We start from the raw sequence: 14,219 nt of genomic DNA on the forward strand, positions 1-14,219 counted from the left end.
GGAACACAATTCAACCCAAAGCAGAACCTTAGTAGGTGTTACTATACAGAAGAACTAGGTGGAAATACACCCCAATGGAAGGAAGAGAGAATCTAAGTTAGCTCAACCCTCATCTATCGTAGCAGGAAGCCCAGACACTGTGACTGCGGTGGGTAAACAAGAAGTGGTGGTATAAACTATGATTTCTGGGAAAGTAATCACCAGAGGCGCTAAAACCAGAAGTATTTAACAGTGGTTGACCCCAGAGACAGACCTGGGGTAGGAGGAGTCTGAGAACCTGTTCAGGGAACTCTGGGGACATCTGAATATGGACTGGGTATTAGGTGATATTAAATTAATTTTTTTGGCTGCACTGCACGGCATGTGGGATCTTAGTTCCCCGACCGGGGATCGAACCCGCACCACCTCCAGTGGAAGCGCAGAGTCTTAACCACTGGACCACCAGGGAAGTCCCAAAATTACTTTTAATTACCATCTTATTAGGCTTAATGATGGTATTGTGTTGATGTAAGAAAAGGTCTTTTTTTTTCCAGAGAAGCAGGCTGAAGCCTTGGGTGAGGGAGGTCATGTCTGGACTTGCTTTAAAATACTTCAGAAAAAATACAGGCGAGCAAATATGGCAAAATATTAATAAGGGTTAAGTCTACACGATGAACGTATGGAGGATCATTACACTATTTTCTCTTCCTTTACGAGGGCTTCCATAATCAAAATTGAAAAAGTGAAAAGATTTTAAATAAGTATTTAGTAAGTCTTGGAACGTGCTCGCTCGCCCCATCTTTGTGGCTCTTCTGGGATCCACAAACCCAAAGAATAGGCCTTCTGAGGTCTTGTAGTTCAACCCCTTATTTTACAAATGGCTGAAAAGGTTTAATGACTTTCCAAAGTCACAGCCAATTCGTGGATGAGCTGGGGCCGGGCCGGGGTCTCCAGGAGCCTCAGCCGGTGCTCCATCTACTGTCTCAAGTCTTCTTCTCCTGCGTCGGTTTTGGGCTTAAGGGAGCTATTTTTAAATGTCAGTAAGAAGGGGCTTCCCTGGTGGCACAGTGGTTGAGAGTCCGCCTGCCGATGCAGGGGACACGGGTTCGTGCCCCGCTCCGCGAAGATCCCACATGCCGCGGAGCAGCTGGGCCCGTGAGCCATGGCCGCTGAGCCTGCGCGTCCCGAGCCTGTGCTCTGCAACGGGAGAGGCCACAACAGTGAGAGGCCCGCGTACCGCAAAAAAAAAAAAAAAAAAAAAAAAAAATGTCAGTAAGAAGCGGCAGCACACTCAGTTGTTTTTTTGTTTCTTCTTGTGTTGTGTTGTTAAGGCAGACATCACCTATGAGTTCTCATACGTACGAAATTTTGACTATACCCTGAAAGTTTTATTCTCTTCAACGTGACAGTAAAGTACATTCAAGTCCTTTAGATCTTAAAGTAACCCCTTTGGGGGTTGGCAACGCATGCCAGTTGAGCAGTAAGCATCTGTCATCTATCCTTCATTAATATTAATTATAGGTGGCCAGCAGCTCAGGGGAACAAAGTCCTGTGGGTGAGAGTTTCCTAAATTCGACCTTCCTGACTTTACAGGTATTCAAGGTGGTTCTTTTCAGAAGCCAGTCTGAATTTGATTTTGATTACTTCAGCAATCAAAAGGGAAGGAATAAACAGGTCCAACCTTAAGAACATGCTGGATTGGAGGTTAGGTTGTCCAGGCCAGGAGAGACCCGGCTGGAATGCTGTAGGACTGTGGAATGTTCTGGTGCCCTTTATCTGCCTGGAGCTCAGGTTACCAGACCGTTCCTACTCACCTGGCCTGTCTCCCAGGGCCCCTTCCTCTTCTCACACATCCAAAATTGGGAAAGTGAGGGGATGGGGCAATGTTGCCAAAGACAAGTTTGCCTTCTTAGGATTTAATGTGGAATTTTTCTGACATTAAGCCTCTTGTTCTAACCTCAGGGGCCCCATGAGTGTGGCTGGACAGCGAAACCGGGAGCCAGGGCTCAGGCACAGTCACTGAGGTAAGCCAGGCCCTGGGCTTGCACCCTTCCTCTGCCCGGTCTGAACTGGAGACCCTGCCTCGCTGTGAGAGGTGACAGCCCAAGGCTGGCAGCAGTGACAGCACAAGCCCATTGTTCCTTGAATTATACCCTCAGGGGGCTGGAAGGGAGCCAAAGTGACACATAGGCCACGGGCAGGGGGATGGATCCCAGCAGGAAGCCAGGCCTTGGGAAGAGGATGCACTCCAGGAGGGCGAGGGGGCCATGACCCTGCCATGAGCTGGAGCAGGGCCATTTCACCTCACTTGGCAGGAGCCAGGCGAAGCTGGTGCTACAGCTCAGGATCCTCCTCTCTCCCCGTGTTTAATATTCTAGAGATAATCCTGAGCATGTCTAGAGTTTCAACTGAGCACGCCGGGAGGGGGTTTGAGGAACAGTGGGCATTTCCTGCAGAATTCTTTAGCAGGAGAGACGGGACCATCGTCCTCTCCTGCTGTTCTGCACCTCTCCTGAGGCCACAGTCTCCGGCTCTGCTCTCCTGGGAGAAGCCCAGCCCTGCAGCTCCACACCCATTTCCATCTTCCCACACCTTTATTTCACGTAACTGTAGAAGGCTTGAGAGTTTACGAAGTTCTGCCACACCAGCATCTTGGTGGCATTCTGCCCCCCAAAGCATCCTTGGTGCCAATACGATTATCCCCACCATATAGATGGGGGAGCATCCCTTTGTTCATTCACTGTGTATCAACAAATACACTTTCAAGGACCTATTAGGCTCCAGACCCTGTGCTGGGACTGAGTGTGGCTTAGAAGGGTTAAGTGACCCGCCCAAAGCCGCAGTCACACAGGGAGCATCAGGATTTGAACACAATTCTTTTGACTGAGGCCTCGAGAGGAAAGAAGGCAGAGAGCTCTTCCTCCCAACGCACCCGGGTGGCACCCTAAGCCTTGTGCTCCTCTGACCTAGCATCCAGGGTGACCAGAGGCAGAGGGGTCCCACGACCCACCTGCAGACCAGCCAGGGACAAATGGAGCGAGACAGGCACTGGACAGGGGGAAGGACAATGAACAGATCTTTCTGGCTCTCCGGACCGCACTCCCATCCAACCCACCATTTCAGCCCTGGTACCTACGACCTCCTGCCCTTTACTGGGAGGAGGACCAGAGGGAGTTCCAGAAACTCCTGCCCCAACTGCTGAGCAGCCCCGGGTCCCAGAAACAATGTCTCTGAGGTCTTCTTCTGCTGGGCCTCTAGGTTGTGACCCTCTAGCTTCCCTCCACAATCTGGGGTGCAGGGGGGAGAAAGAAAGGAGAAAAGTTGAACATAAGGAGGGCAGGGGAGCAACAATGAGGAAGGAAAGAAGGGACAGAAGGAATGCCATTAAGAAACTGGTTTCTACACACACACACACGTACACACACACTATCTGCCTAAGCAGTAACTAAAGAAAAGCAGTTTTTCAGTGCAACCTACCAGCGATGGGTAAGTTCCAATAGTGGACAAGTTTGCAGGCTGGTGTTTGGTTTCCTCCTTTGTCTTCTTTGATTGATTGATTGACTGATTGATTGATTGGGTGCTAGAAGGCTGGAAGAAGATAAAGGAGATGGTAACTATTAGAGGGGAAGGGTTGAGAAAAGATAAATGGTTAAACAAGCGGCTGGTGAAAAGGTACTCGACACCACTGTTTGGTTTCTTCTGCATTTTGATCTAAAGCACATTCGTCTCCACCCAGTGGGAATCAACAGTTGCTGAGGCCTTCAAGCAGGGAGAGCAAAGACACATCTGATTTGTTCACGCTCATTTGCTCACAACTCCAAGAGGTAGATGTGAGTATTCCTGTTTTACAGATAAGGAAATTGAGGCACAAGCTATTCATTCACTCACTCCCCTAACGTCACAAGACAAAGCCATCTATCTGGGTTTCAAACCCAGGTCTGTCTCTGCAAAGGCCCGGGTTTTTTCCACTACTCCGCGCTGCTCCCCTGCCTGCAGCGTTTCCTCCCTCCATCCTCCGGAGCAAATTCGCAGATGTGTCACTGACTGGAGAAGGTTAGAGAACACTGCTCTGGGCAGGGTCCCCAGGGGCTCAGCACCAGTTAGGGTCCTTCCCCTTCTGCTCCTATTATGATGCAGACAGTGCTGGGTTCCCCGCCCCCTACCCGGTAAGTCTTTGTCATCTGCCCTGAGGCCCATCCGCTCCCATCTCTACCCTATCCCAGGCACCCCAGGACCTCAGCTTCCTAAATCTCAGGCAGAACACCATTTTACAAGGACACTCTCCAACCTTGAAAGGCAAGGTACCCCGAGGCAAGGAAATAAAAATGACTGTGGCCGATCAGCATGAGAGGGCAGCGCCATCTAGCGGTGCTGGGGCCAAGGTCCCAGGCGGTGACATTTTCAAACAATCGATATCTCATTATTAACCATAATCACAACCTGATGTTTACTTTTGGAGAAATGTTCAGCAGCAAGGGATGCAAGTGCACTTTTCTGCATGTTTCAAGAGGTCTGCGATCCTAAATGCCACAATGACTATTAAACAGTGTCCTGCCCATGAGCAAACAGGAGGGAGCAGAGATTGATTGTATGTCTTTTCATCTAAGCTGCTCACCAAAAACAAAGCATCCATTGAAGCGACTGACCTTTCACTAACTGCTGGAAAGAAAATGCTTGATAAATAATAAATAGACCACTACTGGCTGTTACTTAGAATCATCTTTTAATTAAAAGAACTGAGCAACTAGAAGGTCAGGTGACTGACATTTAAGTTCCAGTCCAGGAAAAGCATCAATCGAGGGTAAAACTATCCCCTCGATGTAATTTCATTGTCAGCTAACATTTAACGAAAATCCCTTCTCTGTAATCTGCCCCGATGGTGGGGGGTAGGGGGTGAGCCAGGGAGGCGGCATTTGTAGGGAACATAGCACTTAACTTCCGGCCTCCTTTGCCTTTCCCTAGCAACCTTTTCATTTTCATGCTGCAGCAATAAACACTTGTCTGGTTCAGCGTCTCCACAGAAACTGCTCCAGTGCTGGGCTCATCCAATCGGAGACCCACTTGCCACACTGAGCGCTACCCTAGGAGTGACAGGAAAACCATTTCCTGCCTTTTCCACAGGAGGGCAGGTGCCCTTCCTCCATCAGCTAAGGTGACCTCAACCAAGCTGCTCACTGAACATGCTCAGGCATCCATCTCGTCGAGCACCATCAAAGGCTCAAAACACACGATTAACCCAGCCAGCCGGTCATCCACCTTTTGGCTGTTCTGGGATAGAACGCAGGAACACAGGGACCAGGAACAAAGTAATAACCTTGCCCCCATCCACCCCCACCCCCCAAACACACCCGACTCACCTTTCCTTGTTCCTAGCTCCACGGTGCCAGCCTGCTTCCATTATCGGAGCCACACCATGTCACATGGCCCAGGTCCCAGGTAGTCAGGGAAACAGACCGCCTGGTTCTGAGCAAGGCTTGGTCAGAGCTGAGAGCCTAGAAGGATGGATAAGGCCGCACAAGGCTAGCGTGCCTCATCTGGGTGCCCAAGAACAGAGGCAGGCACCAGTGCTAGCCTCAGAGAAAATCTCGTCATCCCACCTGAATGACTTTGTTTAAAAAAAGAATCTGTTGAATGTTTTCAAGTGGCAAGCCATCATTTATTTAGGGGGAAGGGTATCATTCTAACAAAATCAGTAATCCTTTGGAGGCACAGGTTTTCTGTAATTCCACTTTCACTATCAGGAAAACAGGACATTAAATATTATATAGACAGTCCCCGACTTACGATGGCTTGACTGACAATTTTTACACTTTACAATGGTGCAAAAATACGCATTCAGTAGACACCGCACTTTGATTTTTGAATTTTGATCTTCTCCCAACCTAGCAATATGCACTGTGATACTCTTTTCTTTTTTTTTTTTTTTTTTTTCGGTACTAGGGCCTCTCACTGCTGTGGCCTCTCTCGTTGCGGAGCACAGGCTCCGGACGCGCAGGCTCAGCGGCCATGGCTCACGGGCCCAGCCGCTCTGCAGCATGTGGGATCTTCCCGGAGCGGGGCACGAACCCGTGTCCCCTGCATCAGCAGGCAGACTCCCAACCACTGCGCCACCAGGGAAGCCCTGCACTGTGATACTCTTTTGTGACGCTGGGCAGGGCAGCTCCCAGTCAACCATGAAATCACGAGGGTAAACAACTGATACACGGACAACCATTCCGTCTTTCACTTTCAGTACAGTACTTAACAAATTACATGAGATATTTGACACTTTATATAAAAATAGGCTTTGTGTTGGATGATTTTGCCCAAGTGTAGGCTAATGGAAGTGTTCTGAGCATGTTTAAGGTAGGTTGGGCTAAGCTCTTATGTTCAGTAGCTTAGGTGTATTAAATGCATTTTTAACTTATGATATTTTCAACTTATGATGTGTTTATTGGGACTTAACCCCACCGTAAGTTGAGGAAGACTACACAAAATTACAAAAGACTTGTGCTTGCCTTTTAAGGACACACAATCAAGGATCGGTTCTACCCAACAAAAGCAAAAGGAGAACTCTGTAAAACCCGGTGAGTCTGGGACCACTTAAACAAGCCTCTCTATTCAAATGATGGACGATGCAGGACCTGTTTCATCTGCTGACTCTCTTGTTCCCCCGTCCTGGCTCAGTCCCCACACCCTGTGTCTCTCTACCCTCCCCCTGGAGAGCTCATTCATTCTCCTGGCTCCAACCCTTACCTGTGCTAAGGTTTCCTCCGCATCTCCCAGACACCCAACCGATCTCTGTCTGCCACTTGAACATTGAGCCATGACCTCTAACACAGCATGTTGAGAACTGAAGTTCTCTTCCCCACCTTGCTGTCTGTTAGTGATATCGTTATTCTTCTGGTCACTCAGGTTTGCAAGCTTGAAATCCCTGCCTTCAAGTGGGATGGCTACAGAGACCAAAGTCTTTCTGACATGTCTCTGCTTCCCTCCCTCCCTGCCAACTCCCCCAACCCTATTCTTTATGTCACATCTGGGTGAACCTTCCTCCGACCTGACAGTTTTCATGATGCGTTACTTCCTTGCTCAAACTTCCTTATACCCACTCAAGCCCTCTGTGTAGTTATTGAGGCCACCATGATCTGATCCCATCCTATCTGCTCAAACCTGTTTTCCACTGCTCAAGAGAGTAATAAAGGCACCTGTCACACATGCTACAAGTGAGTTTTGCATTCATCTCAAGTGATTCTCACAGTACTAACTGGAAGCCAAAGAGGCCAACGTCATCCCTATTTTGTAGTCAGAGAGATGGTGACAGGCACAAGGTCACACCAGTAAAAACTGGAACAACCAGAACTAGAACCCAGACCTTCAGACTTGTCTGGTGCAAACTTCCCTGTAACCTGGACACGTGCCTTCCTTGGCTTCAGCTCAGCGAACCCACATGGAGGGTCTACTCCTGATTTAACGATGTAGTGCATACAAACAAGACTTTCTGCTGTTGTTCACACTCTCAACAGGGAGAGGACAGTTACCTCTGGCATGGAAGACCAGGGTCAACCAGGCAGGAGTACAAAGAGCGGACCCAGGGTGCGAATGCAGTGAGCGCAGCCTGGAAGTGTCTCGACAGGGACTTGAGACTCGGTTTGGATGTTGGTAAACCTTGCGAGCAGAGATAGCTTTTGAAAGGGCTGTGAAGGTATGGTTTCTAAACACTGCGGTGGCAGGGAGGTGCTCCTGGCAAAAGAAACAGCACACACACTTCACGTCCCACCTGCCCTTCAAGGCTCTCCAGGCAGTGGTCCTAGACTAGTCCAGGGCTCATCCCTCTCCCCGACTCTCTACACTTCTGTAATTTAAAACGATTCCTGTTCATCTTGTTTTGAAAGTCACTCTTATCTTCCCAACTAGATTTTAAGCTCCTTAAAGAAGGCCGAGAATGAGGTTATACTTCCATTCTCTCCAAACACTATAGGGACCTGGTGATGGCTTTTGCCCACACTGACCATGGGAAGAGTTCTGAATTCCCCAAGGAAGCTTCACACCTTTGACAATGTTGTTTTTTTTTTTTTTAAAGATTTCCCATCCTGGCTTTCTCAGAAGCCTAGACTTTGGTCACCCATGCCCCTAGCAGCTGCCAGTGGGGAGGGGGGTGGCTGTTCAGGGATCCTTCTGTTTGGGGCGCTGGGGCTCCTGGGTTCTCTCTCTGGCTCGGGGTGGGGGACAGGGAAGGCGGGAGCACGCTCCCAACCCAGCCCCGCAGCACGCAGACCTCTCCTCATATCGTGCAACCCAACCCGGCTCTGTGGGAACTGGCAGCCGCCACCCAGCCGCTCACAATGACATTCCCTTTGACTGTGTTTTGATCACTGAGGTTCAACCTAAAGGTTTGCTACGCGTCCATACGAAGGATCTCTGAGACATTAAGTGGAAAACAAGGTACAGAACAGTATACGTTGTGTCCCCCTGTACACACTCAAAATTATTTCTGGAAAGAAAGGTGATAGTGGTGGCCGCAGGGAAGGGAAAATGGGAGGGCCAGGGAACAGGAGGGAAAGATTGACTTTTCACCTTCAAGTTTTGAACCATGAGCATGTATAACTTTTTGTTTAATTATGCAACAAATAATTTTTTTAAACGTCTTCATTTCTGTGACAAAGAAACCACCTTGGGCTTCCCTGGTGGCGCAGTGGTTGAGAGTCCGCCTGCCGATGCCGGGGACACGGGTTCGTGCCCCGGTCCGGGAGGATCCCGCATGCCGCGGAGCGGCTGGGCCCGTGAGCCATGGCCGCCGAGCCTGCGCGTCCGGAGCCTGTGCTCCGCAACGGGAGAGGCCACAGCAGTGAGAGGCCCGCGTACCGCAAAAAAATAAATAAATAAAAATTTTAAAAAAAGAAACCACCTTTTAAATCCCAGAAAGATAAGGTTTCTGAGCACGAGGGAGCCACGATCGCTCTTCTGAGAACAGAACCAACTGCTCCACCTGCCGCAGTCTTCCTCCCAAGGCCAGGCCCAGTATCTGGCACCCAATGGTTGCCTAATGTCGAATGGATGTAATTTACTTCCCCATCTAAATGTAAAGCATTCCCTAAACAAGAGGAATTGTACAACAGTGATAAAGGTGTGGGGGAGAAGCAGCATGGCTGAGAATGGCTTTTGCCTCATGTACTCATCGACCTTCCATTACCTGAGCACCATGTGCAAGGTGTACAGTCTGTGGGAGAGGCCACAGCAGTGAGAGGCCCGCGTACCACAAAAAAAAAAAAAAAAAAAGAGAGAGAGAAGAGAAACATACCAGAGAATCAAATGTGAACACAAAACCCCAAGCAAACCTACTAAGAATGAGTCCCATTCAAACAATACTTACAAAGGTTTCCTCATGCTATTTACAGTTTTAAAGTAAATTTACTTTATAAGCACCGAGGAAGTCTTTGTTTAATACCGCCCTAACATAAAAGTTCACATAACTGCTTCTTCAAACCATGATACAGAGCTTTATGACAACCTAGAAGTGGAAACCAAGAGAAGGCAAACGTGATGCCTTAGAGATCAAGAAACATTTACACAGTTCAACTGTTAAAAACAGTACAACATTCACGCAGTGAATCCAGTTTGGATGTCAGTATACACAGCATACAAGTTCTTCAGGGAGGTGGGAGGCCTGTCGACTGCTCTCCAGGTGCCCCCAAATGCTGGGCCTGTGGATCTTCTTTCAGAGACTGGTTCTCCTCCCACGCAGTCTGGGGCTCGACACCCATGGGTTCAGATTTCCAGGAAATGTGACTACCATCCTGTTGCTTAAAAGACCAGATATAAGTACGTCACACAGATGTTATGACTTTCACTCAATCAGCTGAAGCTATATGACTAGCACATTCTATCACTGACTCAAAAATCTAACATTAATATCTCAGGTCAAATTTGATTACAACAAATAATAAACACGATAAAAGTCTCTACAGAACCACAATTTTAAAAGCCCTCGTGACAACTCACTTGTTCCAAGCCGCAGTCCTTACCACAAAAATCTATTCAATCTAACAGTATCTGACCTGGAGCCACGGTTGGGGAAAGAAAACCAAGCCTTCCTTTAACCTCTGACAAACAGACAACCAATCCTAGTAACAGTTTTGCGAACAAAATACTCACAGTCCTTGCCTCTCCTACTCGTCTTAAAATGACACCTTCTGCCAATAAAGCCTTCCCTGCTTCCACAAATAACTTCTCTTCATCTGTTTCTCCAAGTTTCTGTAGCTCAATGTACTTCTCCACAAACCTAGAATTCCAAGCAGTCACATCTTCAGTCTGTATATTGAGATTTGTCAAGACATGCTATTACACAGTCCTGAGTATTCCCTTAAGAGGACTTCCTAGGGAGTTTGGGATTGACACGTACACACTGCTCTATTTAAAACAGATAACCAACAAGGACCTATGGTTTAAAAAAAGAGTTAATTAAAAAAAAAAGAGATCTTCCTATAGGAACATCTTTTTCCTCAAGTGGAATGCAACAAAACCCCTCAAATTGACAACTAAATCCTAAAAAAAGAAAGGTAACCAAAGACTTATGGAATGGCTTACCGTTGACAGGTAGACTTGAAGTTTGGATTGAACAGATCAAAAGCTTTTGGACCAGATCCATAGGTTGAATAAAATTTCCTAGAAAGTACAAAACAATACAATATAAATCTCCAGTTATAGATCATGGCCAAGAATGGAGGAAAGAATAACTGCTGGGCCCTGAGGAAGCGAGTACAACATGACCTACAGACCTTTTTTGTTCGTTTTAAATAAGCAATGCAGGCACATGGTAAATACATCAAATGTTACAGAAAGGTATCCAGTGAAAAGTAACACTCCTCCTCACCTCTGCACCCTAAACTCCCAGTTCCCCTCCCCTTAAGCAACGCGCTAACCCGTTTCTTGTGTATCCACCCAGGAAGGTTCTACCACTATACAACCATACATGCATCTATCATTCCCTGTCCCCAGCCACGCTGTTTAACCCCAAGGATAGTAAACACATCTTTCCTTTTTACTTAATATTTCTCAGAGATCATTTCAAATCAGGGCACGTAGATTGTTTCTAGTCCTTTGCTACTTTAGACAGTGTTGCAATGATTACCTTTATCTATATTTCTTAGTGTACCGTGCAAATAAGCCTGTGGAATAATTTCATAAAAATGGTATTGCTGGGTCAAGGTATGTGCCTTTGTAATTTGGCCTTGCAAACTGCCAGAATGCTTGCCAAAGGGGCTGTGCCAACTTATACCCACACCGGGAAGGCAGGAGACCGCCTATTTCTATACACCCGCACCTAATTGTATCTCCTGACGTTTTGACCTTTGTCCATCTGACAGGTGAAATATTATAATTCATTGTAGTTTTGCTTTTCTTACGAAACAGGTTGAACATCTTTTCATGTTTAAAAGCCAATGAATTTCCTTTTTTGTGACCTGTCCACGTTCTTTGCCTATTTTTCCTCTTGGTCTTTCTCTTGACTCATAAGCAAACTTTATAGCAATATAAACAGGAATTAGCCCTCTGTCATACCATGTTGCAAAATTTTTTCCCAGTATGTCACCTGACTTTTGATTTTGCTTATGGTAGTTTTTGTGTGCAGAAATTTTAATATTTTCATCTATGGCTTCTGGGTTTTTTTTATCATGCTTAGGTAGGCTTTTATCACAGAGATTATTTTTTAAATTACCCCATAGTTTCTTCTAGAACTTTTAGGACTTCACTTATTACATTTAGGTTTTGATAAACCTGAAATTTATTTTGTTGTTTTAAGTTCTTAAAAATATCAAAAACACCAAAAAAAAAAAAAAAAAAGGCCAAAAAGATAAAGTTTCAAAAAACGATTTAAGTATAAGGTGTTATTATTTTGGCCTTAACGGCAATAAAAGAGGAAGCAGTAAAATATTCCACATTCTCCAGTGACCATCACCCAGTTCCACTGCTACGCACACAGTAGAAGCACAAATGATTTTAATATGTAAATGACCTTGAAAGCATCCTGACCGAGAGCATGCAATGGACCTGAGCAGAAAACTACTGAAGAAGTATTTAATGCCCCAAAGATCTCTGAAAATTTACAAGCAGAGCCAGAACATACTTGTTCTCCTACCTCAAAGGAGTGTCGTGGGAGAAAAAAAAAAAAGATTTGTCAAGTGAAAGGTGCCTGGACCTCAATAGAGAAAATGACTTTATAAATTGTTTTCTTACATCCAGAAATAGGGATAAGAATAAGGTATATGTATTAATTTCAATTAGGCACAATCTCTGATCTTAACATTTAAAGACAAAAGAAACTGTACACACTCTGGATACTAAAAACTGACATCCGTATTCGAGGGAAAGGGCTTTGTCAGTGAATTCCCAGTAAGCTGACCTTGAGCCTCATTGTTCTCATGACTAAAATGGAGACAAGGATACCGACCGACCCTGCAGGGTTGAAGTAAGACCTAAATGAGATAACGCTGGTTAAGGGCTTAACACGGTGCCAGCCACCAAACAGATGTGCAGAAACAGGTAGCTATCATTGCAATGATCAGTCAGTTGTTGGGCTCCAGATTCTACTTCTCTGAACTTCTGCTTCTCTCACATGGGTGAGGGCCTCTGATTCCCTAATCCGGCTAGATAGACAAGACCGGCTCCACAGAGCAAGCCCAGACTCAATTCCTATTTAAGTTGTCAGACTGCTGGCTAAACCTTTCCTTCTCAAGTTCTGCAGCCTCCTGTCCACCATACGGGCCCGGCACTCACGCTCTAATCCGATCCTCGTGGTAGAAGATGTCCTGGATGTGAGCTTTCGCTTTGCCGTATCGCAAGTGGGGCCTTCGGAAGACCGGCTCCCTCAGTGGCGGGAAGGCATTATATATGTCAAACCAGAGGGGCTTCTCCTTCAACACACCAGCCCGCATCAGGTCCCGCGTCCTGAAGGAAGGGTAAAGAACGAAGGTCAGAGGACTTCCCTGGTGGCACAGTGGTTAAGAATACGCCTACCAATGCAGGGGACACGGGTTCGAGCCCTGGTCCCGGAAGATCCCACATGCACGGAGCAACTAAGCCCGTATGCCACAACTACTGAGCCTGCGCTCTAGAGCCTGCGAGCCACAGCTACTGAGCCCACGTGCCACACTACTGAAGCCCGGGCGCCTAGAGCCCATGCTCCGCAACAAGAGAAGCCGCCGCAATGAGAAGCCCGCGCACCACAACGAAGAGTAGCCTCTGCTCGCCGCAACTAGAAAAAATCCAGCGCACAGCAAGAAGACCCACTGCAGCCAAAAATTAATTAATTAATTAAAAACCAAGGTCAGTCAGTGAATCAGTGTAGCCGCAGCCCGGGACACCGGCGGGGGTCACAGAGTCCGGAAGACACCCGGAAGGAGGGCAGAGCAGGAAGTCCCCTACCTACAGGTAAGATGTTTCCATATTCCAAACCAACCTAACAGTGCTCGGGAGTTAATCTTCCACCTTCTTATGTGCGTCCCACCCACCTCGCCCCATCCCCGTCCCGTCAAGGAAAATGCAAAGACGGTCCCGCCAGGCCCATCAGCCCCTTCCTCCCTTCCTCTTCCTAGAGACCTCCACTCGGGGAGCGGACAGGTGCGATCTTGAACGTGAGAGCTAAGAAATTCAAGGGGTGACGTAGTCAAGCACAGTTCTTCAGAAACAGGAGAGAGCACAAGAGAGGCCTGGCCGGGCTCAGACCCACCCAAGAAAGGGCGTAAAAAGCGGAGGCGCCCTCGGCCCACCCCGGCTCCGAGCACGCACCGCGAGAAAATGCTCCCCACGGTTTCCAGGCGGCTCCCCGCCATGCCCGCCGCCTCGGATCCCGTGCGGTTCCTCGTACCGGAACCGGAAGCGCCCGCAGCAGGCAAAGTGACTGTAAGTCGCGGGCCGAGCCGCGGATCTCTGGGCTACCGCCCCGGCCCCAACGGGAGGGCGGAGCCAGGCAGAAGCAAAGGATGGCCGCATCGGCACGCCATCGGCTACACGCCAGGTTCAGACAGGAGCACTCGATAGCCGAGCCGCCAGGGAGGGAGCGAGCCAAAGCCCGGCAGAAGCAATAAATGACCGATCCAGGGGAGGGGTTAATTGTGGTGGTTGCTTTACCCTCCCTGGCCTTATTGAGCCAACTCCGCCCAAGAAGACCGGGCCGTGCGGAGGGAAGATGATGGGGAGGGAGGAGGGAGGCGCAGCCTAGGTCCTGGGAGAGCCAACCAGTCTAGGAATTCGTAAGGCAGAGATAA

The 14,219-nt window shown here is 47.9% G+C and overlaps 1 protein-coding gene across 2 annotated transcripts; it reads right to left on the minus strand.

Moving 5' to 3' along the window:
- Positions 1-9,346: 9,346 nt before the first annotated feature.
- On the minus strand, positions 9,347-13,890 carry MRPS23 (mitochondrial ribosomal protein S23). 2 transcript variants are annotated; one of them, XM_060134630.1, is made up of 5 exons: positions 13,741-13,890; positions 12,730-12,900; positions 10,543-10,620; positions 10,111-10,237; positions 9,347-9,752 (listed from the first exon to the last, which is right to left on the minus strand). In XM_060134630.1, the coding sequence occupies exons 1-5, from the start codon at positions 13,782-13,784 to the stop codon at positions 9,606-9,608; spliced, it is 567 nt and encodes a 188-aa protein (XP_059990613.1). In that variant the 5' UTR covers positions 13,785-13,890; the 3' UTR covers positions 9,347-9,605. The 2 variants fall into 2 exon arrangements, with proteins under 2 accessions (XP_059990613.1, XP_059990611.1); XM_060134628.1 differs by having other exon boundaries at positions 9,347-9,758.
- Between the last annotated feature and the right edge of the window lie 329 nt (positions 13,891-14,219).

Source organism: Lagenorhynchus albirostris, chromosome 20, assembly GCF_949774975.1.
Source record: "Lagenorhynchus albirostris chromosome 20, mLagAlb1.1, whole genome shotgun sequence".
Taxonomy (NCBI): Eukaryota; Metazoa; Chordata; class Mammalia; order Artiodactyla; family Delphinidae; genus Lagenorhynchus; species Lagenorhynchus albirostris.

What these genes read in the sequence shown, in the direction of transcription:
- MRPS23 (XM_060134628.1), bottom strand. Translation starts at nt 13,784, where the DNA reads ATGGCGGGGAGCCGCCTGGAAACCGTGGGGAGCATTTTCTCGCG. An exon ending in CACGAGGATCGGATTAGAGC is followed by an intron (nt 10,621 to 12,729) that starts GTGAGTGCCGGG and finishes TGTACTTTCTAG; the next exon opens with GAAATTTTATTCAACCTATG. An exon ending in TTCAAGTCTACCTGTCAACG is followed by an intron (nt 10,238 to 10,542) that starts GTAAGCCATTCC and finishes TTGGAATTCTAG; the next exon opens with GTTTGTGGAGAAGTACATTG.